Source organism: Pseudophryne corroboree, chromosome 2 (genome assembly GCF_028390025.1).
Source record: "Pseudophryne corroboree isolate aPseCor3 chromosome 2, aPseCor3.hap2, whole genome shotgun sequence".
In the NCBI taxonomy this organism is placed as follows: domain Eukaryota; kingdom Metazoa; phylum Chordata; class Amphibia; order Anura; family Myobatrachidae; genus Pseudophryne; species Pseudophryne corroboree.
In genome coordinates this window covers 102965817-102989136 of record NC_086445.1, presented here as the reverse complement: position 1 = coordinate 102989136, position 23320 = coordinate 102965817, and the positions used below count along the sequence as shown (strand labels likewise).

The following is a 23320-nucleotide window of genomic DNA, read 5'->3' as shown; positions in this document are numbered from 1 at the left end:
CATCTCAATCTCGGATTGAGATTGTCGGAAACGGGGCTAAAACCTGTCGAATTTGGCCCCGCTTCCGACAATGCACGCTGATCGGCGGCTGAAGCCGCCGATCAACGTGCATTCCGACAGAATTCCGACAAGTCGGGTTTCCCGACTTGTCTGAATAAATGTGGCCATAATGAATAAGTCGGAACCCCTTCCGACCTAAAACTGTCGGAAGCTGCCGTCTTTCCGACAAGACGGCAGCTTCCAACAGTTATTGAATATCCCCATAGACTGAGGGGAACATATGATAATGGGATAGTTTGTACACTGTTTATTCAACATGGGTAAAAACATATCTTTGACAGGTTCACAGAACTGTGCTTATAGGGTCAGTTCACCCAGGCATGACACCCACAACACAGATTTTCATGATACACTTGATACTACCACATAGCTACTAACTCATGACAAATTTTTCTTCTCAAGGCCTCACAGTTTTTTAGATATCGGGCGTCAAAATTTTTAAAAAATTGCTGGGAAATGCCACTCCTGATGCTCCGTTTTTTCTGAGTTGTATCTGGAAAAAAAATCCTATCTCAGTGCGGAATCCATGTATTACATTGACATTTTGACCCCTTGTCAATCAGAATATGAAGATTCCAGAAAAAAATGTTTTATTAATCTTGCCTAACTCAAAGTTCATTATACATTCCTTTGCTTAATACTTAATATTTTTATTGGTGCAAAAAAAAGTGGGTTCAATTAGAATTATCAACCTAAGGCAGATTAGTTACCATGTCCCTTTTTGGTTTAAAATGAACATTAAAGTATATTTTAAAAGGTAATGAAAGAAAAATAATGGGATTTTGATTGCCTGTATGAGTATTTTAATGTTTAATTACAATTCTCTCTTTAAAAATGAAAATTGCCATTAGGTAGTATTTTCATTTGTATATTTCTATGTATATGTGCAGATTTCTAATTACACATAGGGGAATATTCAATTAGCTGTGATAACCTGTTAAAATGTAATAGTTATACGTGGATTAGGCACTAGCTACACCTCAGAAAAAAAGGAATATCAGGAGTGGCATTTCCCAGCAATTTTTTGCAACTTTGACCCTCTATATCTCAAAAACTGTGAGGCCTGGAGGAGAAAAAATTGACATGGGTTAGTAGCTATGTGGTAGTATCAAGTATACAAAGTATCATAAAAATCTTAGTCTGTGGGTGAAATGCCTGGGCAGTGGCATCGGAACAGGGGTGGCAAGGAGGCAGCATGGCCACCCCAAACATGAAGGATGCGCAGACGCCGGTGAAGGGGAGCGCTTACCTCCGGATCCCCGCTGAGATAAAAGTCTGCCGGCGGCGCCGTAGCTTGCTGCCCCCTGTCCCGTCCCAACCAGTTCTTCACCACTGATGCATTACTGGGAGGAGGCAGGGTTGTCCCAGCATGGCCATGCCTCCTCCCAGTAATGCATCCCTGACGAGTGAGTGAAGAGCCGACCAGGACCGGACAGGACATGTGGCAGCAGGATGCGGTGCCTGCGGTTTTCTTACAGTAGGAGTCTCCGCAGGGAGCCAAAGGTTAGCTCTTCCTGCACTGTGGGGAGTGGGGGAGTGAATCACGGGGGAGCGCTAAAAAGGATATTTTACTATGTCCCCCCCACCACAAACCATTCCTGTGCCCCTGTGCCTGGGTGAACTGACATGAAATGACCCTATAGTGCTTCATTACTGTATTTTACTGTGGTGTAGTGTAGAAGATCTACAGTGTCTAGGTAGACAGTCATTAGGTCAACCCCTTATGGTCAACATGCATTAGGTCGATAGGGTCAAAAAGTCAACAAGCAAAAGATAGACAGTGGGCAAGGTCGACGGGGTCAAAATGTCAACATGATAATGGTCGACACAGAAATGGTCAGCATGGCTATTTTTCTTTTTGGGTGTCCTTTTGTTTGTTTCATCGTATGTGACCACAATCCATGGAAACGTGTACACTTCCATGCTTTGGGCAGGTTACTATTCCCAGTCGGAGTCCACAAGGATCGTAAATTAAGCAAAAGTTGTAAAAAAGCGAAACCCCAAAACTTTTCTCCATTTGTGTGTCAACAATTGTCGTGTCGACCTTTTCAACATGTAGACCTGGTTACAGATAAATGGGTCGACCTGAATTAGGTCAAAAGTCAATGGGGGAAAGTCAAATGTTTGAAAAGTCAGTTGGGTGTCTGTTTTTTCCTATCTAATAGACAGGAAAAAACAGACACCCAACCGACTTTTCAGACATTTGAATCTCCCCCAATAAGTCAACCACTATTGGTCAACGTTAGCATGGTCGACACACTACAATGGTCGACACGTGACAGATCGACATTACATTTTGAAACTATTTTTGGGTGTTGTTTTTTTGTGTAACATGACCAGGAGCCTCTTTTAGTGCACCACATCCCCTTGCATGGCGAGGTGCCTCGCTGCGCTCACCACAGGTTACTTTTTCCAGTCGTAGTCAATGTGGATGGTAAATTATGCAAAAGTTAAAAAAATTTAAAGTCATTTCAACCTTTTATTGTGCTGACAATTTCAACATGTCAAGTTTTTCCCTGTGTCGACCATGTCAGTGTCGACCTATTGACTGTTGACCTAATCCATGTCGACCTACCATCCGGATACCGTAGACCTTTCATCTTTTGATCTAATGCATGTCGACCATATGCTGTCGACCTAGACACTGCCGACCTACCATCCGGAAACCGTGCGCTATATCCATTCTCAGTATAGTCTTAGTGTGCAGCAGGATGTTAGTGACCACAAGCTGCCATTCAAGGTACCACTCTTTATAACCATATGTTGGAGGGAGAGGAAATAGTGTAAATTGTTATTACAGATGATAAGTGTAGGGTATATAGTCGTCATATCATTGTAAATCAGCTAGTTGGTGAATGATATCACTGTATATGCTGTCATTGGTTCACCGCTCTTCTGGATCTTCTTGTTGCCAAACTACCAGATTTTAATACACATCGCGAGCTTTGGTGCGTTCATACAATATAAAATGGTAAAAAAAATAAGACCGCATACTGATTCTTTTTCTTTCGTATTTTCTGTGACATCAATGACCATACTTTGTTTTTGTTTGGGGGGGGATACACTTTTCCTGTATACTAGAAGGTTGAAAGCGGCTTATTTCTATTTAGTTTTGTTGGTGCTGGTGTCAGCCGCACCATTAAAGACCCCATTACTTTAGATTCTATTCTTTGGCAGGTGTGCAGATCTCAACACCTCTTTGGCGTTCCACTGTGATGCGCTATATATAACTGATCATTATAGGGTAAAGTGACATGAGAGTGGAGCAGGGAGAACTCTCTTAATATTAGTGGTAGTGATGGAAGAAATCTATGGGAAATACTAGTTGAGTATATTGAGATCTTACGTAGAATAAATACAAATAGTGGTTTGCACAGAATGATGTGTTTTTTCTTTTACTAGTCATTTATTGATAAATATAGTGAAATGAAAAGCTTGCTTATAAATAATGTATCTTCTATCTTGCCGGCTTTCTCCGCTTCCATCCCCTCATATTTATTTGTTATCACGCTGTAATGCCGGCGTGCGTTCCTGTCAGCATCGCTGCTGGTGAATATTGTTTACCGTTGCATCTTATAAACATAACCTGTACGCTGCGACTGCAGCTAACTACCTGAGGCATTTCTCTGTACCGCTGCTCCTGTGACCAGGGAGCTTTAATGCTCCTGCTGACAATATTTCACTCTCGCTGGGGCTTTCTCAAGGTCATGCATCATACAGACTAAATAGCATTGGACTGGCAAAGCAATTCTATGCCTGTGTTATTCCGCTGCTCTCTGCTTAATCTCCTCAAGTGCAAATTGAAATGTATTGTTCAAGTTTGATGTCTCTTGTCATTAAAGCACTGCAGGTCCATATAAATGTCACATACCATTTTCTGGTTGTGTCGTTTGTGTAGCCTAGTTTAGTAACATGACGTTTGCATTGATTTGCGGTTATACCGTGTCTTGGTTTTAGCTGGTCTGCCCAGCAGACAACTTAGAGGTCTGTTTACTAAGCCTTGCAGAGAGAGAAAGTGGACGGAGGTAAAGTACCCGCTAATCAACTCCTAATTGCCATGTTACAGGCTGTGTTTGGCTAGTGCTTTATCTCCGTCCACTTTCTCTCTCTCTCTCTCTAATGGAGGGCACACACTATGCGTATTGCGCTCTATGGGCGGGATTCAAATATTTTATTGCCCCTGATCTCCCGTCTAAAGCGATATTCTATGGCCCCCTGTTATCGCGCTGATCGTGCCGCGTAAAGCAGCTAAACCCGACTAAAGTCATGGGCGCGATCGCGAAAAGTCCTGTTTGGGCGTCCAAACGGGTCACTTTTCGTGCATTTTAGCTCACCACCCCAGGGGGTGGTTAGCTGAAATGCTAATATCGCGCCCATCGGCAGTAACATTTGAATACTGCTGGAGGGCGCGATGGGGAGGCGGAAGGGCAGCTGCAAGATTTGAATCCCGCCCTATGAGCGATATCGCATAGTTTTTCGCTCCCGGGCCGGACCGCCGACACAGTGCATACACGCTATGCAGTATCGCAAGCAGATACGGGCAGTACGGATGGTGTAATAGTTAGCAAAAATATACTGTTAGGTTAAATGGCTCCCAACAAAAAAATGAACCCTATCATGAATGTGTGTATTGTGGTAGGGAGTATAGATAGTAAGCTCCACTGGGGCAGGGACAGATGTGACTGGGCAAATATTCTCTGTAAAGCGCTGTATAAATATGTGTGCGCTATATAAATAACTGGTAATAAATAAATAATAGTGACGACATGCCGCTGCCGGCCCGAACAGGCAGCATCTGACGATATAGTCAGATTAAGCCGCATGTACAGGCGGTGGCTCCCCGGGAGCGCACTTCGGCCATCGCTGGCAGCATACACACTAGGTGATATTGTAAACAATATTTCTCTGACGTCCTAAGTGGATGCTGGGGACTCCGTCAGGACCATGGGGAATAGCGGCTCCGCAGGAGACAGGGCACAAAAGTAAAAGCTTTAGGATCAGGTGGTGTGCACTGGCTCCTCCCCCTATGACCCTCCTCCAAGCCTCACTTAGGTTTTTGTGCCCGGCCGAGAAGGGTGCAATCTAGGTGGCTCTCCTAAAGAGCTGCTTAGAGTAAAAGTTTTATTAGGTTTTTTATTTTCAGTGAGTCCTGCTGGCAACAGGCTCACTGCAACGAGGGACTTAGGGGAGAAGAAGTGAACTCACCTGCGTGCAGGATGGATTGGCTTCTTAGGCTACTGGACACTAGCTCCAGAGGGACGATCACAGGTACAGCCTGGATGGGTCACCGGAGCCGCGCCGCCGACCCCCTTGCAGATGCTGAAGAGAGAAGAGGTCCAGAAATCGGCGGCTGAAGACTTCTCAGTCTTCATGAGGTAGCGCACAGCACTGCAGCTGTGCGCCATTGCTCTCAGCACACTTCACACCAACGGTCACTGAGGGTGCAGGGCGCTGGGGGGGGCGCCCTGGGCAGCAATGAAAGTACCTATACTGGCTAAAAATACATCACATATAGCCTCTGGGGCTATATGGATGTATTTAACCCCTGCCAGGTTGTCAGAAAAACGGGAGAAGAAGCCCGCCGAAAAGGGGGCGGGGCCTATTCTCAGCAAACAGCGCCATTTTCCCTCACAGAACTGCTGGTGGGAAGGCTCCCAGGCTCTCCCCTGCACTGCACTACAGAAACAGGGTTAAAACAGAGAGGGGGGGCACTTATTTGGCGATATGATTATATATTAAGATGCTATAAGGGGAAAACACTTATATAAAGGTTGTCCCTGTATAATTATAGCGTTTTGGTGTGTGCTGGCAAACTCTCCCTCTGTCTCCCCAAAGGGCTAGTGGGGTCCTGTCCTCTATCAGAGCATTCCGTGTGTGTGTGCTGGGTGTCGGTACGTGTGTGTCGACATGTATGAGGACGATGTTGGTGAGGAGGCGGAGCAATTGCCTGTAATGGTGATGTCACTCTCTAGGGAGTCGACACCGGAATGGATGGCGTATTTAGGGAATTACGTGATAATGTCAACACGCTGCAAGGTCGGTTGACGACATGAGACGGCCGGCAAACAAATTAGTACCTGTCCAGGCGTCTCAAACACCGTCAGGGGCTTTAAAACGCCCATTTACCTCAGTCGGTCGACACAGACACAGACAGGGACACTGACTCCAGTGTCGACGGTGAAGAAACAAACGTATTTTCCTTTAGGGCCACACGTTACATGTTAAGGGCAATGAAGGAGGTGTTACATATTTCTGATACTACAAGTACCACAAAAAAGGGTATTATGTGGGGTGTGAAAAAACTACCTGTAGTTTTTCCTGAATCAGATAAATTAAATGAAGTGTGTGATGATGCGTGGGTTTCCCCCGATAGAATAATTATTGGCGGTATACCCTTTCCCGCCAGAAGTTATGGCGCGTTGGGAAACACCCCTTAGGGTGGATAAGGCGCTCACACGTTTATCAAAACAAGTGGCGTTACCGTCTCCAGATACGGCCGCCCTCAAGGAGCCAACTGATAGGAGGCTGGAAAATATCCTAAAAAGTATATACACACATACTGGTGTTATACTGCGACCAGCGATCGCCTCAGCCTGGATGGGCAGCGCTGGGGTGGCTTGGTCGGATTCCCTGACTGAAAATATTGATACCCTTGACAGGGACAGTATTTTATTGACTATAGAGCATTTAAAGGATGCATTTCTATATATGCGAGATGCACAGAGGGATATTTGCACTCTGGCATCAAGAGTAAGTGCGATGTCCATATCTGCCAGAAGATGTTTATGGACACGACAGTGGTCAGGTGATGCAGATTCCAAACGGCACATGGAAGTATTGCCGTATAAAGGGGAGGAGTTATTTGGGGTCGGTCCATCGGACCTGGTGGCCACGGCAACAGCTGGAAAATCCACCTTTTTTACCCCAAGTCACATCTCAGCAGAAAAAGACATCGTCTTTTCAGCCTCAGTCCTTTCGTCCCCATAAGGGCAAGCGGGCAAAAGGCCAGTCATATCTGCCCAGGGATAGAGGAAAGGGAAGAAGACTGCAGCAGGCAGCCCATTCCCAGGAACAGAAGCCCTCCACCGCTCCTGCCAAGTCCTCAGCATGACGCTGGGGCCGTACAAACAGGTGCGGTGGGGGGTCGTCTCAAGAGTTTCAGCACGCAGTGGGCTCACTCGCAAGTGGACCCCTGGATCCTACAAGTAGTATCCCAGGGGTACAGATTGGAAATTCGAGACGTCTCCCCCTCGCAGGTTCCTGAAGTTTGCTTTACCAACGTCTCCCTCCGACAGGGAGGCAGTATTGGAAACAATTCACAAGCTGTATTCCCAGCAGGTGATAATCTAAGTACCCCTCCTACAACAAGGAAAGGGGTATTATTCCACACTATATTGTGGTACTGAAGCCAGACGGCTCGGTGAGACCTATTCTAAATCTGAAATATTTGAACACTTACATACAAAGGTTCAAATCAAGATGGAGTCACTCAGAGCAGTGATAGCGAACCAGGAAGAAGGGGACTATATGGTGTCCCTGGACATCAGGGATGCTTACCTCCATGTCCCAATTTGCCCTTCTCACCAAGGGTACCTCAGGTTCGTGGTACAGAACTGTCACTATCAGTTTCAGACGCTGCCGTTTGGATTGTCCACGGCACCCCGGGTCTTTACCAAGGTAATGGCCGAAATGATGATTCTTCTTCAAAGAAAATGGACGATCGCCTGATAAGGGCAAGGTCCAGAGAACAGTTGGAGGTCGGAGTAGCACTATCTCAAGTAGTTCTACGACAGCACGGGTGGATTCTAAATATTCCAAAATCGCAGCTGTTTCCGACGACACGTCTGCTGTTCCTAGGGATGATTCTGGACACAGTCCAGAAAAGGGTGTTTCTCCCGGAGAAGAAAGCCAGGGAGTTATCCGAGCTAGTCAGGAACCTCCTAAAACCAGGAAAAGTGTCAGTGCATCATTGCACAAGGGTCCTGGGAAAAATGGTGGCTTCTTACGAAGCGATTCCATTCGGCAGATTTCACGCAAGAACTTTTCAGTGGGATCTGCTGGAAAAATGGTCCGGATCGCATCTTCAGATGCATCAGCGGATAACCCTGTCTCCAAGGACAAGGGTGTTTCTTCTGCGGTGGCTGCAGAGTGCTCATCTACTAAAGGGCCGCAGATTCGGCATTCAGGACTGGGTCCTGGTAACCACGGATGCCAGCCTGAGAGGCTGGGAAGCAGTCACACAGGGAAAAAATTTCAAGGGAGTATGATCAAGTCTGGAGACTTCTCTCCACATAAATATACTGGAGCTAAGGACAATTTACAATGCTCTAAGCTTAGCAAGACCTCTGCTTCAAGGTCAGCCGGTATTGATCCAGTGGGACAACATCACGGCAGTCGCCCACGTAAACAGACAGGGCGGCACAAGAAGCAGGAGGGCAATGGCAGAAACTGCAAGGATTCCTCGCTGGGCGGAAAATCATGTGATAGCACGGTCAGCAGTGTTCATTCCGGGAGTGGACAACTGGGAAGCAAACTTCCTCAGCAGGCACGACCTCCACCCGGGAGAGTGGGGACTTCATCGGGAAGTCTTCCACATGATTGTGAACCGTTGGGAAAGACCAAAGGTGGACATGATGGCGTCCCGCCTGAACAAAAAACTGGACAGGTATTGCGCCAGGTCAAGAGACCCTCAGGCAATAGCTGTGGACGTTCTGGTAACACCGTGGGTGTACCAGTCGGTGTATGTGTTCCTTACTCTGCTTCTCATACCTAAGGTACTGAGAATTATAAGACGTAGAGGAGTAAGAACTATACTCGTGGCTCCGGATTGGCCAAGAAGGACTTGGTACCCGGAACTTCAAGAAATGCTCACAGAGGACTCATGGCCTCTGCCGCTAAGAAGGGACTTGCTTCAGCAAGTACCATGTCTGTTTCCAAGACTTACCGCGGCTGCGTTTGACGACATGGCGGTGGAACGCCGGATCCTAAGGGAAAAAGGCATTCCGGAAGAGGTCATTCCTACCCTGGTCAAAGCCAGGAAGGAGGTGACCGCACAACATTATCACCACATGTGGCGAAAATATGTTGCGTGGTGTGAGGCCAGGAAGGCCCCACGAAGAAATTTCAACTCGGTCGATTCCTGCATTTCCTGAAAACAGGAGTGTCTATGGGCCTCAAATTGGGGTCCATTAAGGTTCAAATTTCGGCCCTGTCAATTTTCTTTCAGAAAGAATTGGCTTCAGTTCCTGAAGTCCAGAAGTTTGTCAAGGGAGTACTGCATATACAACCCCCTTTTGTGCCTCCAGTGGCACTGTGGGATCTCAACGTAGTTCTGGGATTCCTCAAATCACATTGGTTTAAACCGCTCAAATCTGTGGATTTGAAATATCTCACATGAAAAGTGACCATGCTGTTGGCCCTGGCCTCGGCCAGGCGAGTGTCAGAATTGGCGGCTTTGTCTCACAAAGCCCATATCTGATTGTCCATTCGGACGGGGCAGAGTTGCGGACTCGTCCCCAGTTTCTCCCTAAGGTGGTGTCAGCGTTTCACCTGCACCAGTTTATTGTGGTACCTGCGGCTACTAGGGACTTGGAGGACTCCAAGTTGCTAGATCTTGTCAGGGCCCTGAAAATATAGGTTTCCAGGACGGCTGGAGTCAGGAAAACTGACTTGCTGTTATCCTGTAGGCACCCAAAAATCTGGATGCTCTTGCTTCTAAGCAGACGATTGCTAGTTGGATGTGTAGTACAATTCAGCTTGCACATTCTGTGGCAGCACTGCCACAGCCAAAATATGTAAATGCCCATTCCACAAGGAAGGTGGGCTCATCTTGGGCGGCTGCCCGAGGGGTCTCGGCTTTACAATTTTGTCGAGCTGCTACTTGGTCAGGGGCACACCCTGGCTGAGGAGGACCTGGAGTTCTCTAATTCGGTGCTGCAGAGTCATCCGCACTCTCCCGCCCGTTTGGGAGCTTTGGTATAATCCCCATGGTCCTTACGGAGTCCCCAGCATCCACTTAGGACGTCAGAGAAAATAAGAATTTACTTACCGATAATTCTATTTCTCGTAGTCCGTAGTGGATGCTGGGCGCCCATCCCAAGTGCGGATTGTCTGCAATACTTGTACATAGTTATTGTTACAAAAATCGGGTTATTATTGTTGTGAGCCATCTTTTCAGAGGCTCCGCTGTTATCATGCTGTTAACTGGGTTCAGATCACAAGTTGTACAGTGTGATTGGTGTGGCTGGTATGAGTCTTACCCGGGATTCAAAATCCTTCCTTATTGTGTACGCTCGTCCGGGCACAGTATCCTAATTGAGGCTTGGAGGAGGGTCATAGGGGGAGGAGCCAGTGCACACCACCTGATCCTAAAGCTTTTACTTTTGTGCCCTGTCTCCTGCGGAGCCGCTATTCCCCATGGTCCTGACGGAGTCCCCAGCATCCACTACGGACTACGAGAAATATAATTATCGGTAAGTAAATTCTTATTTTCTCAGGAGGGTAAAAATTAGTGATATTGTTTATTGTACCCACCATAAGGCTTATTAAATAGACCCCCTTAGTGTCTGGTTTGCAATATGCTCAGTCTTTCCTGATTGCATTTCATCTCCTTTACCTATTTAAATAAATTATTAATAATGACAGATTTTATGTTTCACCTATGTCTTCATAAGTCATTAAAAAATTGATTTTATGGCCAAATTGCTGCAAACCAGTGTTTGGAATTCATTGTACGACACCGATCCAAGTGTTGGAATCCTTGTAAATGCACTGCTGGCTGTGAGTATACAGAGACAGCTGTGAAGAGATAAGGGTGCCGCCCTTGTGGAGAGAGCGAGAGTTCCCTTCTCAAGCCTGAGCATGGAGAGAGTGCTATTTTGTGGGAAGAAAGGAATATATATAGAGCTGAACATCGAGAAAAATAAAGCTATTGTGAAAAAATGAAGTTGCTGATTGTTTGATTGGACGAGTGCACCTCCACATTGTTGGACTCTTGTTCAAATATTGTGGGTCTACCCGTGCAGGGAGATCCCCACTAGGAAGCACCCCACTGTTGTTTATTTTTTTGATGTGAGTGCAGGACTTATATATATATATATATATATATATATATATATATATATATATATATATATATATATATATATATATATATATATAATATAAAAATTTTTTGCCTCTCAAAAACATGTGCAGGAATTTATAATAAGTTTATATTATAATAAAATAATTATGTCACCCTAATGACCGATTCACTACAACATGATCCCATATTGCCCCCTGAGAGTGTATCACTGCATTCTGCTCCTCTGTACCACTAGATCTGTAATGTGGCAGCTAGAGAGTTGTATAACACATGACGCAGAAGTAACAGGAGTATGGTGATCACGATGCAGGTGTAGCTGCCAGTGAATGTGATGTGTCTGGCTTAGCATAGAAATGATATGTCCTGATTGTTTCCTCACGCCTCCCCTCCCCATTACCTGTGCCATACTGTGGAGATGTAATTCACCAGACTAGATGCTGTAACATTACGATTTGGTCTTTGCCATGACGTGTATTGCTTTACATTCTCCTACTATGCGACGCTGCTGTTTAGATGATCATGGGGCTTTTATCATTCCCAAGCTGATTACTAAAACCTCCCTGATATTTCTCGCATGTTACATCTGCTTTCTCCTTACTCGGGGGAGTTAATATAGATTTTTACAACTGTCCCAGGAACAGACAAATGTAGCTTGTTCGGAAGTAGAATTTGCTTTCCTGTCTTTTTTACATGCACACAGATATATACTACATATATCTGTGTATGCCCGAGCAGTCCCTGTAACCACAGGGACATCTTTTATGGTTAATTTCTTTATCATAACAGTTGACAGGAAACGTACAACAGTAAATAATCACAAATCTTGTACAGCTAGTCACAAACAGAGCTGTAACTAGACACTTTGGTGCCCTGTGCCAGAAAGAGAATTGGTGCCGCCTCCCCCATATTTAAAAAAGGGACCGTGCGTACCAAAGACGTGCTCCAAAAATATAGGGGTGTAGCTTCATGTGGAAGGGGTGTAGCCACAGAATAGAACCAATTCACATTACACCCTACAGTATTCACATTATTCAGCATGGTATGACCCCTTATACATGTTATGCCATGTAAAGCTCCTTATATATATTACGCCAGCTAGGGCACCTTGCACACATTACGACATGTAGAGCCCCTTGCCCACATTGTGCCGGGTAGAGCCCCTTGCCCACATTGTTCCGGGTAGAGCCCCTTGCCCACATTGTTCCGGGTAGAGCCCCTTATACACATTGTGCCGGGTAGAGCCCCTTATACACATTGTGCCGGGTAGAGCCCCTTATACACATTGTTCCGGGTAGAGCCCCTTGCCCACATTGTTCCGGGTAGAGCCCCTTATACACATTGTTCCGGGTAGAGCCCCTTATACACATTGTTCCGGGTAGAGCCCCTTGCCCACATTGTTCCGGGTAGAGCCCCTTATACACATTGTTCCGGGTAGAGCCCCTTATACACATTGTGCCGGGTAGAGCCCCTTATACACATTGTGCCGGGTAGAGCCCCTTATACACATTATGCGCGGTAGAGCCCCTCCCGCGCAGTACGCCATGTAGAGCCCCTCCCGCACAGTATGCCAGGTAGAGCCCCTCCCGCGCAGTACGCCAGGTAGAGCCCCTCCCGCGCAGTACGCCAGGTAGAGCCCCTCCCGCGCAGTACGCCAGGTAGAGCCCCTCCCGCGCAGTACGCCAGGTAGAGCCCCTCCCGCGCAGTACGCCAGGTAGAGCCCCTCCCGCGCAGTACGCCAGGTAGAGCCCCTCCCGCGCAGTACGCCAGGTAGAGCCCCTCCCGCGCAGTACGCCAGGTAGAGCCCCTCCCGCGCAGTACGCCAGGTAGAGCCCCTTGCACATATTAGTGTGAGAGCGAGAGAGAGTGTGTGTCTCATAGCAGCGATGCAGCATTCTCTGACCCACTATGGGACCCGCCACTTGGCTTCTCACACTGGCTGCACTGTGAGCAGCTCTGTGATCTGCCACTCCACGGGGAATGACACGTGGTCTGACCAGCACTACCTGATTGGCCGGCAGACAGAGCCGGCCAATCGTGGTCAGTGCAGACGGTGCGCCAGTCTGCCTTACCCTAGTTACGTCCCTGGTCACAAATAAAGAATTGTCACAAAAAATAAAATGTGTATGGTGTTATTATCGGACGCATGAAAACTACAACATAGCAAGTGAAGTGCAATAGTATAATGGGGAGAAGGTAACATACAGTATACTTCAAAATCTAACGAAGACCAACTTCATTCTATTCCAGGCAACAGTCTGTGAAGAGTAGAGTACCAAGGGTCCCATGTACCATAAAATATGGACAGTGACATGAAGGAGGGCAGTTATATATTCCATACTAAATTTTATTTTGTATGCCTCAGAGGCTTTTAAATAGGGACCTAGCATTTCTGACTGCACAATCTGTATATTAAAGCCACAGGTAAGATCTTTAAAATTATATGGCAAATCAGTTGTGGTGTAAACTTTTGGGGCGTGAAGCTTCTTGGATCACTCTAGCTGGGCTGCTTCGGGCCATCATCAGCTTACATTTTTTTTTTTAACACTACTATTACTCTGTGTTTGTTTTTTATGTCACATTTTCACACATCTTTCACTTTTAACATTGGTCAGCAAACCTCACCTTTTTACCACTTGTACACTCTGATACTTCACTGCTGTCCTCTCTCACTTACTGATTTTTCACTTCTATCCTTTATTTGTGTGGTGCCCTGGGGTGGTTTGGCCGAGTTGTTTCAGGGGTGCCTTGTGCCCCAGAGGCGATCCCCCTATATTGTTGGGGACTAACCCAATGAGGTCTTCTTGACGATTTTTTTCAGGCTCATAATATTGGCCAATTTTATGACAAAAACCTCAGATATGGTGATTCAGTTTATTATAATTCCAATGGTTGTATGGTGCCACCTGCTCTCTTCTTCTACCTGGTTCACATCATCTGATATGTGTGTTTTTCCTTATACACGTACAGTATGACCTCAACTGATTTGGACATTAGATGGTTGTTCCAAATTATGTTATTGCCACATGCACAGGTACCATGTGATTGCTGACAGCCATGAGGTATTATTTTGCGGTATTGCATTTGCAATATACATAGGACTTTTTTTCTTTAAATCATAAGTGAAATACACTTATGAATCACTAGTGTTTGCCCGCGGCTTCACTCTTGTGTATGTCTGTTATTACTCTGCGGAACTAATTTTACAAAGACAGTAGTGCCATCTAATATTGTGATATATATATACACTGCTCAAAAAAATAAAGGGAACACTTAAACAACACAATGTAACTCCAAGTCAGTCACACTTCTGTGAAATCAAACTGTCCACTTAGGAAGCAACACTGATTGACAATCAATTTCACATGCTATTGTGCAAATGGAATAGACAACAGGTGGAAATTATATGCAATTGGCAAGACACCCCCAATAAAGGAGTTGTTCTGCAGGTGGTGACCACAGACCACTTCTCAACTCCTATGCTTTCTGGCTGATGTTTTGGTCACTTTTGAAAGCTGGTGGTGCTTTCACTCTAGTGGTAGCATGAGACGGAGTCTACAACCCACACAAGTGGCTCAGGTAGTGCAACTCATCCAGGATGGCACATCAATGCGAGCTGTGGCAAGAAGGTTTGCTGTGTCTGTCAGTGTAGTGTCCAGAGCATGGAGGCGCTACCAGGAGACAGGCCAGTACATCAGGAGACGTGGAGGAGGCCGTAGGAGGGCAACAACCCAGCAGCAGGACCGCTGCCTCCGCCTTTTTGCAAGGAGGAACAGGAGGGGCACTGCCAGAGCCCTGCAAAATGACCTCCAGCAAGCCACAAATGTGCATGTGTCTTCTCAAACGATCAGAAACAGACTCCATGAGGGTGGTATGAGGGCCCGACGTCCACAGGTGGAAGTTGTGCTTACAGCCCAACACCGTGCAGGACGTTTGGTATTTGCCAGAGAACACCAAGATTGGCAAATTCGCCACTGGCGCCCTGTGCTCTTCACAGATGAAAGCAGGTTCTCACTGAGCACATGTGACAGATGTGACAGAGTCTGGAGACGCCAAGGAGGACGTTCTGCTGCCTGCAACATCCTCCAGCATGACCGGTTTGGCAGTGGGTCAGTATTGGTGTGGGGTGGCATTTCTTTGGGGGGCCGCACAGCCCTCCATGTGCTCTCCAGAGTTAGCCTGACTGCCATTAGGTACCGAGATGAGATCCTCAGACCCCTTGTGAGACCATATGCTGGTGCGGTTGGCCCTGGGTTCCTCCTAATGCAAGACAATGCTTGAGTGTCAGAAGTTCCTGCAAGACGAAGGCATTGATGCTATGGACTGGCCCGCCCATTCCCCATACCTGAATCCAATTGAGCACATCTGGGACATCATGTCTCACTCCATCCACCAACGCCACATTGCACCACAGACTGTCCAGGAGTTGGCGGATGCTTTAGTCCAGGTCTGGGAGTAGTTCCCTCAGGAGACCATCCGCCACCTTATCAGGAGCATGCGCAGGCGTTATAGGGAGGTCATACAGGCACGTGGAGGCCACACACACTTCTGAGCCTCATTTTGACTTGTTTTAAGGACATTACATCAAAGTTGGATCAGCCTGTAGTGTATTTTTCCACTTTAATTTTGAGTGTGACTCCAAATCCAGACCTCCATGGGTTAATAAATTTTGATTTCCATTGATAATTTTTGTGTGATTTTGTTGTCGGCACATTCAACTATGTAAAGAACAAAGTATTTAATAAGAATACTTCATTCATTCAGATCTAGGATGTGTTGTTTAAGTGTTTCCTTTATTTTTTTGAGCAGTGTATTTTATATTGTACACATTGATCCCAAAATTTATGTGTAAACAATCTCTGCAGTTTTTCCTTCAGGGATTAACACATCAAGATGTTTGGGGCTACTTATGAGCAAGCCACGTAAAGCTGCCCATGGGAGAAACAGCTGGTCCTGAGATCTATGCCTGCAGCCCTGTGCATTTTCGGGGTGTGCAATATATGTATAATATATAATATAGTCATTTTGAACTTGAGGAGCCTGCACATGTCAAGTGTCTGACTCTTTTCTCTTATTGCTCCTCTCCCTGATGTCACAAGATTATACATACCGCAATTTCTTTCTAGGTCACTAAGCTATACATCAGTGAAAACACCATCCAGATTAATCCAGTTGTTTGTGCATGATGCCAGAACGAACAGTGATAGTTCATAGACAGTCTCTTAGAAGTTTATTTCTCAAAAAATTCGATGTACAGACACAACCCTTAGTTTTATTATACAGTATGTATAGATTATCTCCTTTTCAAGATCTCTTTGGAGGGCAGCCAAGTATGTCTGCCAGACAGATGCTAATACACACCTTAAAACTGCATGTGATGGCAGACAGAAGAAGGAAGAGTGGATGTTACAGTGCACACCGAGCTCAGAGGTGGCATTCCAAAGCGTCACCGCTCCCTACACATCATGTGAGTGTGGTGACTATGTACAGAATTTTAAAACAAACAAGGGAAGATGGTAAATACTGACATTCTTCTTGCAGTCTGTGATTTGTTAAAACATACAACTATTTTTTTTCCATGAGATTGCTGCTTTAAAAATAGGTCTCTCACGATTTCCAATCTCCAGCTCAGTTGGAATACATTGTTAAATGGGGAACCTGGCACATATTGTGCTCTCTCTTATCTATTGCACTTCTTACAAAACCATTTTGGAGAGATTGCTGAGTTTATTGAAAATGAGAGTTTGTATTTATTTCAGGAAAAGCTGCAAGCCAGGGAATTAAACCCGTTCTGGAGGGACGGTGGTTCAGGATTGCCACCAGAGGAGGGAGATGTAACCTCAGTTAAAAAAGGTAAATGCAATTTCCATTGTCGCGGCTTCCTATGTTTAGCTTGTCTGTTGGTATATTTCACTGTCACACTGAAGAGTCAGCGGGGCCTTGAGAGAACAGAAATTGGAGCTCTGCTGCCACAGAAAAGTAATGTGAAACATTTGTCATTTAGCTTTTTTTTTTAATCTGGTATTTTTTTTTCCTTTAAACATCGTAGCACATTAACAGAACCATTTTAATCCTCCTTGTCATGCCGGCCTCCCTCACAAGCTCGGTACAGGTTTCAATACTTTCCAGTTCTTCCTGTCCTAAATCACAGAGGTGACTTTTTCGGTTTGCAAGATGCCAAAATGTGACTTACTTTTAAAATGGTGACATAGCGACTTATTGTCTGGCACTAACAATTCCTGACATCCTGGAAATAATACTACTCAGAAGTCAGAACCTGCTAGTTCTGTTTTGGGGCTCAAGAGTTGAATGCAGTTCTTTCATAATGCCAAGCATCTTTTCGTGAGTCTTTTCCCCCAACAGTGCATCTTATTTGCATTGCTATGAGAATAGAATGCACAAGCAGACTACATTGATTAAAGTGATATGTGGCATTTGTAAATTCTGTGTGCAACTGCGGCTGTATTGGCATCTGAAATGCTACAGTGTTGTCGACTGACACTGTAATGTAGCATTTCCTATGCAGATGCAGTCGCACACAGAATATAGGCATGCCGCATATCATTTGAATCAGCATAAGCTGCTTGTGCCTTTTATTCGCATAGCAATGTGAATAAGCATGGGGAAATGACGCTCAGCGCTGGCCGAATTGTACAGGAGCTGAAGGCTCTCATTTACCCTGTGTGCCGCGACTCCTAACGTACGGAGGCTAGACCAGGGAGCACGCATCTGTACCTGTAATTACATGTTGTTCAATCTCTATATTCAGGTGGAGAAAACGAAATATCCTTCACATTCTTCTGACTAATCAATTAGTAATACATAGAATCAATAGCAAAATTGAATGTTACGGTGATCCCTACATATTGTAGCTTGGTTTCCATAGCAGTAAAGCTTGAAGAGTAAAGTTGGGATTCCATGCTATTCTACTTAGTGTCCTATATTGTGTTTTTCCTCTAGTTCAGCTTGTTGAAGATGGGGGCCTGAGCTGGTTAAAAAAATCCTTGCAGAGAATGAAGGAACAGTCTGAGAAAGAGAAAAGGAGCCTGGAGGACATTGTAGCTCAAAGATATGGTGTAAGAATAATATAGTAACACTTTATATTTGCATACTGTAGTTATTCCCCTTATCAGATTGTTATAGGGAAATATACAGATGTGTCCTCATACACTATTACTGCAGTAGTGCCAAACAACCCTTTTCCACGCACCAGTTCCCACGCGACACAACTCTCCCCAAAATAATTTTTTTATGTAAAAGTATGTCTTTAGGAGACTGTGCTGATTAATTTGACGTGTGACACGTACATATGCGAGTCTGAATCTGTATACGAAGGGCTACAAGGCAGCAGGGATGTTTGTTTTTTCATGTCAAGTTCCCTTGTGCTTAGTATACGGATTCGCACAGGGATAGTCTTTTGAAGCGGTTTTATTGCATTGCAATAGATGCAGATTCTCTTGAGAAAGATGCTACACTACACAGTGCGGCTCACTCGCACCAGATGCCTTGTTCTGTTTGGCGTATTGAGGCTAGGTATATGAGAACAATGGATGCAGACCATTCCATCCACATGTCTGAATTGTCTATGTCAGGCCAAAATCAGCATGGATCGTTATTCTGAGAAATTGCAGTTGTCTGTGAGTAGAAAGGCGCCGCCCCGACAAAAGGAAAAAAACGCCCCGTGCAAAATTGTGACTGCAGATGCATACGCAATTCCCAGAACATCGAAGAATCGTTGCCATCTGAGCAAATGTGAGTACGTCTCAGGCTGCCAGTAATCTGCGACTGAGACGGCCTGGAAGGGGTCTGCGCTGACGTCAGAGATCCTCCCTAAAATCGCCTGGGCACACTTGCGTCTTTTCTGACACACCCAGAAAACTGCAGGTTTCCACCCAGAAATGTCGGCTTCCTGTCAATCAAACAGGAGATACATTGCGGTTACGATCTGTATGCATTTTCTATCGCTATTACCCCTCATGCATGTGCAATACGAAAGCTACGCATGAGCAGTCGTTCGATAATCGCTCCATTTGCGATTTCTCTGACTAGCGATCCATGCTGAATTAGGCCCTTAGTTCCTAGCGGCATTGGGACCACAATTGGTATGTTTTTTTTTTCTCCCTGCATAGACCATATAAACCATGGGATCTATAGGGCGATATCTTATTAGCCCAGATGCTGATTCGGCCGATCAAAATGGGTGGATATTGTAATGTATGACCAATGGTCATTATCACGGTATCAAATTAGAGGCCATTTTGACCGGCTGAAATTGGACCCGCGATCGCATGAAAACACATTTGATCGGGGATAAGTCCCTGATCCCATGTGTTATCGCGGCTCCGGCAGCCCACTTACCGCCTGAGGCACCCGAAGCATAATCCCTGATATTTGCCGGCATCGGGGCAAATAGGATATCCCCAGGTAATGCTATTAGCAGCGGTAAAGTACCGCTACTAATAGGATACCGCCCATAGTGTCTCTGCTATAACAAAGCAATAAGTGTGTCCGTTCCCTGTGTTTTCTCTAGTTTTTGTTACCAGCCCTCCGTTTCTAGTATAGTTTACCTGCATAAAAACCTTTTGTGCTCTTCATGTTATGTTGTTTGTTTTCATGCTTTTGTAAATCTTTTTTTTTTCTTTTCTAATCTGGGCAGTCTATGGAAATCTTCCAAAATAAAATGGAATCTGCAGAAAAAGCTGTATCACAGAGTACCAGAAGAGAACACGACAAGCGAAAAGATGGCTGGAGGAGATCGACGTATCACAACAATGACTCGCGAAGATTTGTAAAACCTGATGACTACGAAACAAATCGAGATAATTATAGGGACAATCGCAGACATGATAGATCTTCCCATATACGCGTTGGGGAATATAGCTTGGATAAACAAAATGCAGAAAAAAGCGATTCCAAGGGTAAGGGAACAGAACCAGAACGTAAAGGATATCTAGCAAAGCGTTTTGAAGAGACTGCTGATCATAGGAGTTCTTCTTCCAAACTCAAGCACCAGTTTTTAAAACCATCTGAAGCTGAGGATGAGGTGTCGTTATCCACTGGACTTAAACCACAAAGACCTAGGTCCAGCTTATCGCATGAGGACTTGCCAAAAAATGAGTTCTCAAAACCCACAAGTGATGATCCTCAGCCATCATGGAGGAGAACGTCTTCAAAGAGTCAACAGGAAACGAAGCAGCAATCTAATACTGAAGAGTGTAAAGTCATCAAAACAAGTGCAGAATCCAATGACAAGGATTCAGGTGTAAAGGGTCATCCGTCTTCTGAAGTCAGGACACCATCTCCACGGTAATCTCATGAATGGAAGCTTTTTAACATCAGTTTCCTACTGCTTCAGTTTCATTATCTATTTTTTTTTCTTTTATTTATTGGCACCACAATGGTTCTGCAATAATGTGCACATGCATAGATCTTATAGAATTACATAAATGAACATTTCAGACTGATACCAACAGGTACACAAATGAACAAAAATCCAAAATTGCATCCTATAAATTACATAATCACGTAGTAGAGCTTACAATCTTAAGGGAAATCAGCAGACACAAACAGAGTGTGGGGATTGGAGCAGTGAAGTTAGGAGGAGGGAATAGGATAAATGTGAGTAGAAAGGGGAGTTTTAAGGACTGGAAGGCTAGGTGAAAGTGAGTGTTGAAAGGCATTCGAGAGGTTGGGAGCAGCACAAAAAAAGTTCTGAAGGTAGGAGTGGGAGGAGAAGTGGAGGCGGATTGGCAGAGAGACGGTCTTTATACAAGTATCCATCCCCTTAAAATCGTATAACTGCGGAACAGAGAGAAGGGGGATACCCCTTTAAAATTATTGTTTAAACGTGGAACAGAGAGAAGGGGGAAGTAAAATGGTCTTTTCATGTGGGGCCTGATTCAGTAACATAGTAACATAGTTTCTGAGGTTGAAAAAAAGACAATTGTCCATCGAGTTCAACCTGTTAGTGATCGCCTACACTGTAATATTTTTAAGACTAATTTTAACTGGGGTGAATGTTTTTTTTTTTTTTTTTTTAATATATTTAGTTCTATTACTATAGTGCATGATTTACCCACCATATCCCTGTATATCCTTATCCATTCAGAACTTATCTAGCCAATTCTTAAAAGTAGTGACCGAGTCCGCCATTACTACTCTCTCAGGCAGGGAATTCCAAATACGTATTATCCTTACTGTGAAGAAACCTTTACATCTCTGTGTGCGAAATCTCCTCTCTTCTATCCTAAGCGGGTGTCCACTTGTCATTTGTGAGGATCTTACCAAGAACAAATCCCCCACTACCTCTGTGTATTGACCCCTTATATATTTGAAAATGTTAATCATGTCCCCTCTTAATCTTTTTTTTTTCCAGTGTAAACATGCCTAGCCTTTCAAGCATTTCTTTGTATTTTAGCGTCTCCATCCCCTTAATCAATTTGGTCGCCCCTCTCTGAACCTTTTCTAGTTCCAGGATATCCTTTTTGTAGTATGGTCCCCATAGTTGTGCACAGTATTCGAGATGTGGCCTCACTAGCGATTTAAATAATGGGAGTAGAACACTCTCATGCCTTGCATCAATTCCCCACTTTATGCAAGCTTGTTTGCCTTTTGTGCTACATTCCTGCTATGGGTACTACTACTTGTTATATATGTGAATACCTAAATCTTTTTCCTATACCGAATCCCCTAATTTCTCCCCATTTAGTATGTAGGTAGTATTTTTGCTCTTTCTACCAAAGTGCATTACCTTACATTTGTATAGATTGAACCGCATTCTCCATTTAGCTGCCCATGATTTCAATTTAAATAAGTTCTGCAGAGACTTATTATCTCTCTGGTATCCATCAATACTGTAATCTACATAACTCGTCATGTTCTATGGTGGATTTTTGTGATTCAACATTAATACCTCTGTAACGAGCCAATAGCAGTTCTTTATATGTTTCACTACTTATGTATCATTTCGCTATTTATGTCTCTATGGGATTCATGCAGGTTGTCCTACAGAACAGTGAATATTGTTCAATCCCTTGGAGCCAAAATAGAAAATTTTCTCTAACGTCCTAAGTGGATGCTGGGGACTCCGTCAGGACCATGGGGAATAGCGGCTCCGCAGGAGACAGGGCACAAAAATAAAGCTTTAGGATTAGGTGGTGTGTACTGGCTCCTCCCCCTATGACCCTCCTCCAAGCCTCAGTTAGGTTTTTGTGCCCGTCCGAGCAGGGTGCAATCTAGGTGGCTCTCTTAAAGAGCTGCTTAGAAAAAGTTTTTTAGGTTTTTTATTTTCAGTGAGTCCTGCTGGCAACAGGCTCACTGCATCAAGGGACTTAGGGGAGAGAATTTCAACTCACCTGCGTGCAGGATGGATTGGATTCTTAGGCTACTGGACACCATTAGCTCCAGAGGGAGTCGGAACACAGGTCTCACCCTGGGGTTCGTCCCGGAGCCGCGCCGCCGACCCCCCTTACAGATGCTGAAGATTGAAGGTCCGGAAACAGGCGGCAGAAGGCTCTTCAGTCTTCATGAAGGTAGCGCACAGCACTGCAGCTGTGCGCCATTGTTGTCACACACTTCACACCAAGCGGTCACGGAGGGTGCAGGGCGCTGCTGGGGGCGCCCTGGGCAGCAATATTTTAATACCTTAAGGCAAAAGAATACATCACATATAGCCATTAAGGCTATATGTATGTATTTAACCCATGCCAGTTATCTAAATCTACGGGAGGAAAGCCCGCCGAAATAGGGGGCGGGGCTTATTCTCCTCAGCACACAGCGCCATTTTCCTGCTCAGCTCCGCTGTGAGGAAGGCTCCCAGGACTCTCCCCTGCACTGCACTACAGAAACAGGGTAAAACAGAGAGGGGGGGCATTTTTTGGCGATATATTGGATATATTTAAGCTGCTATAAGGAACAACACTTATATAAGGTTGTTCCCATATATATTATAGCGCTTGGGTGTGTGCTGGCAAACTCTCCCTCTGTCTCCCCAAAGGGCTAGTGGGGTCCTGTCTTCGATAAGAGCATTCCCTGTGTGTCTGCTGTGTGTCGGTACGTGTGTGTCGAGATGTATGAGGACGATGTTGGCGTGGAGGCAGAGCAATTGCCGATAATGGTGATGTCACCCCCCAGGGAGTCGACACCGGAATGGATGGCTTTGTTTATGGAATTACGTGA

The 23320-nt window shown here is 45.1% G+C and overlaps 1 protein-coding gene across 2 annotated transcripts in view; it reads left to right on the top strand.

The window, feature by feature from the left end:
- Nucleotides 1–23320, top strand: part of CWF19L2 (CWF19 like cell cycle control factor 2) — a 370293-nt gene that overhangs the window by 76343 nt on the left and 270630 nt on the right. For both annotated transcript variants that reach the window (XM_063951573.1, XM_063951572.1), the window contains exons 6-8: nucleotides 16903–16996; nucleotides 18104–18219; nucleotides 19800–20449. In XM_063951573.1, coding sequence (XP_063807643.1) covers nucleotides 16903–16996; nucleotides 18104–18219; nucleotides 19800–20449 — 860 coding nt within the window. The remainder of the gene's footprint in view (nucleotides 1–16902; nucleotides 16997–18103; nucleotides 18220–19799; nucleotides 20450–23320) is intronic.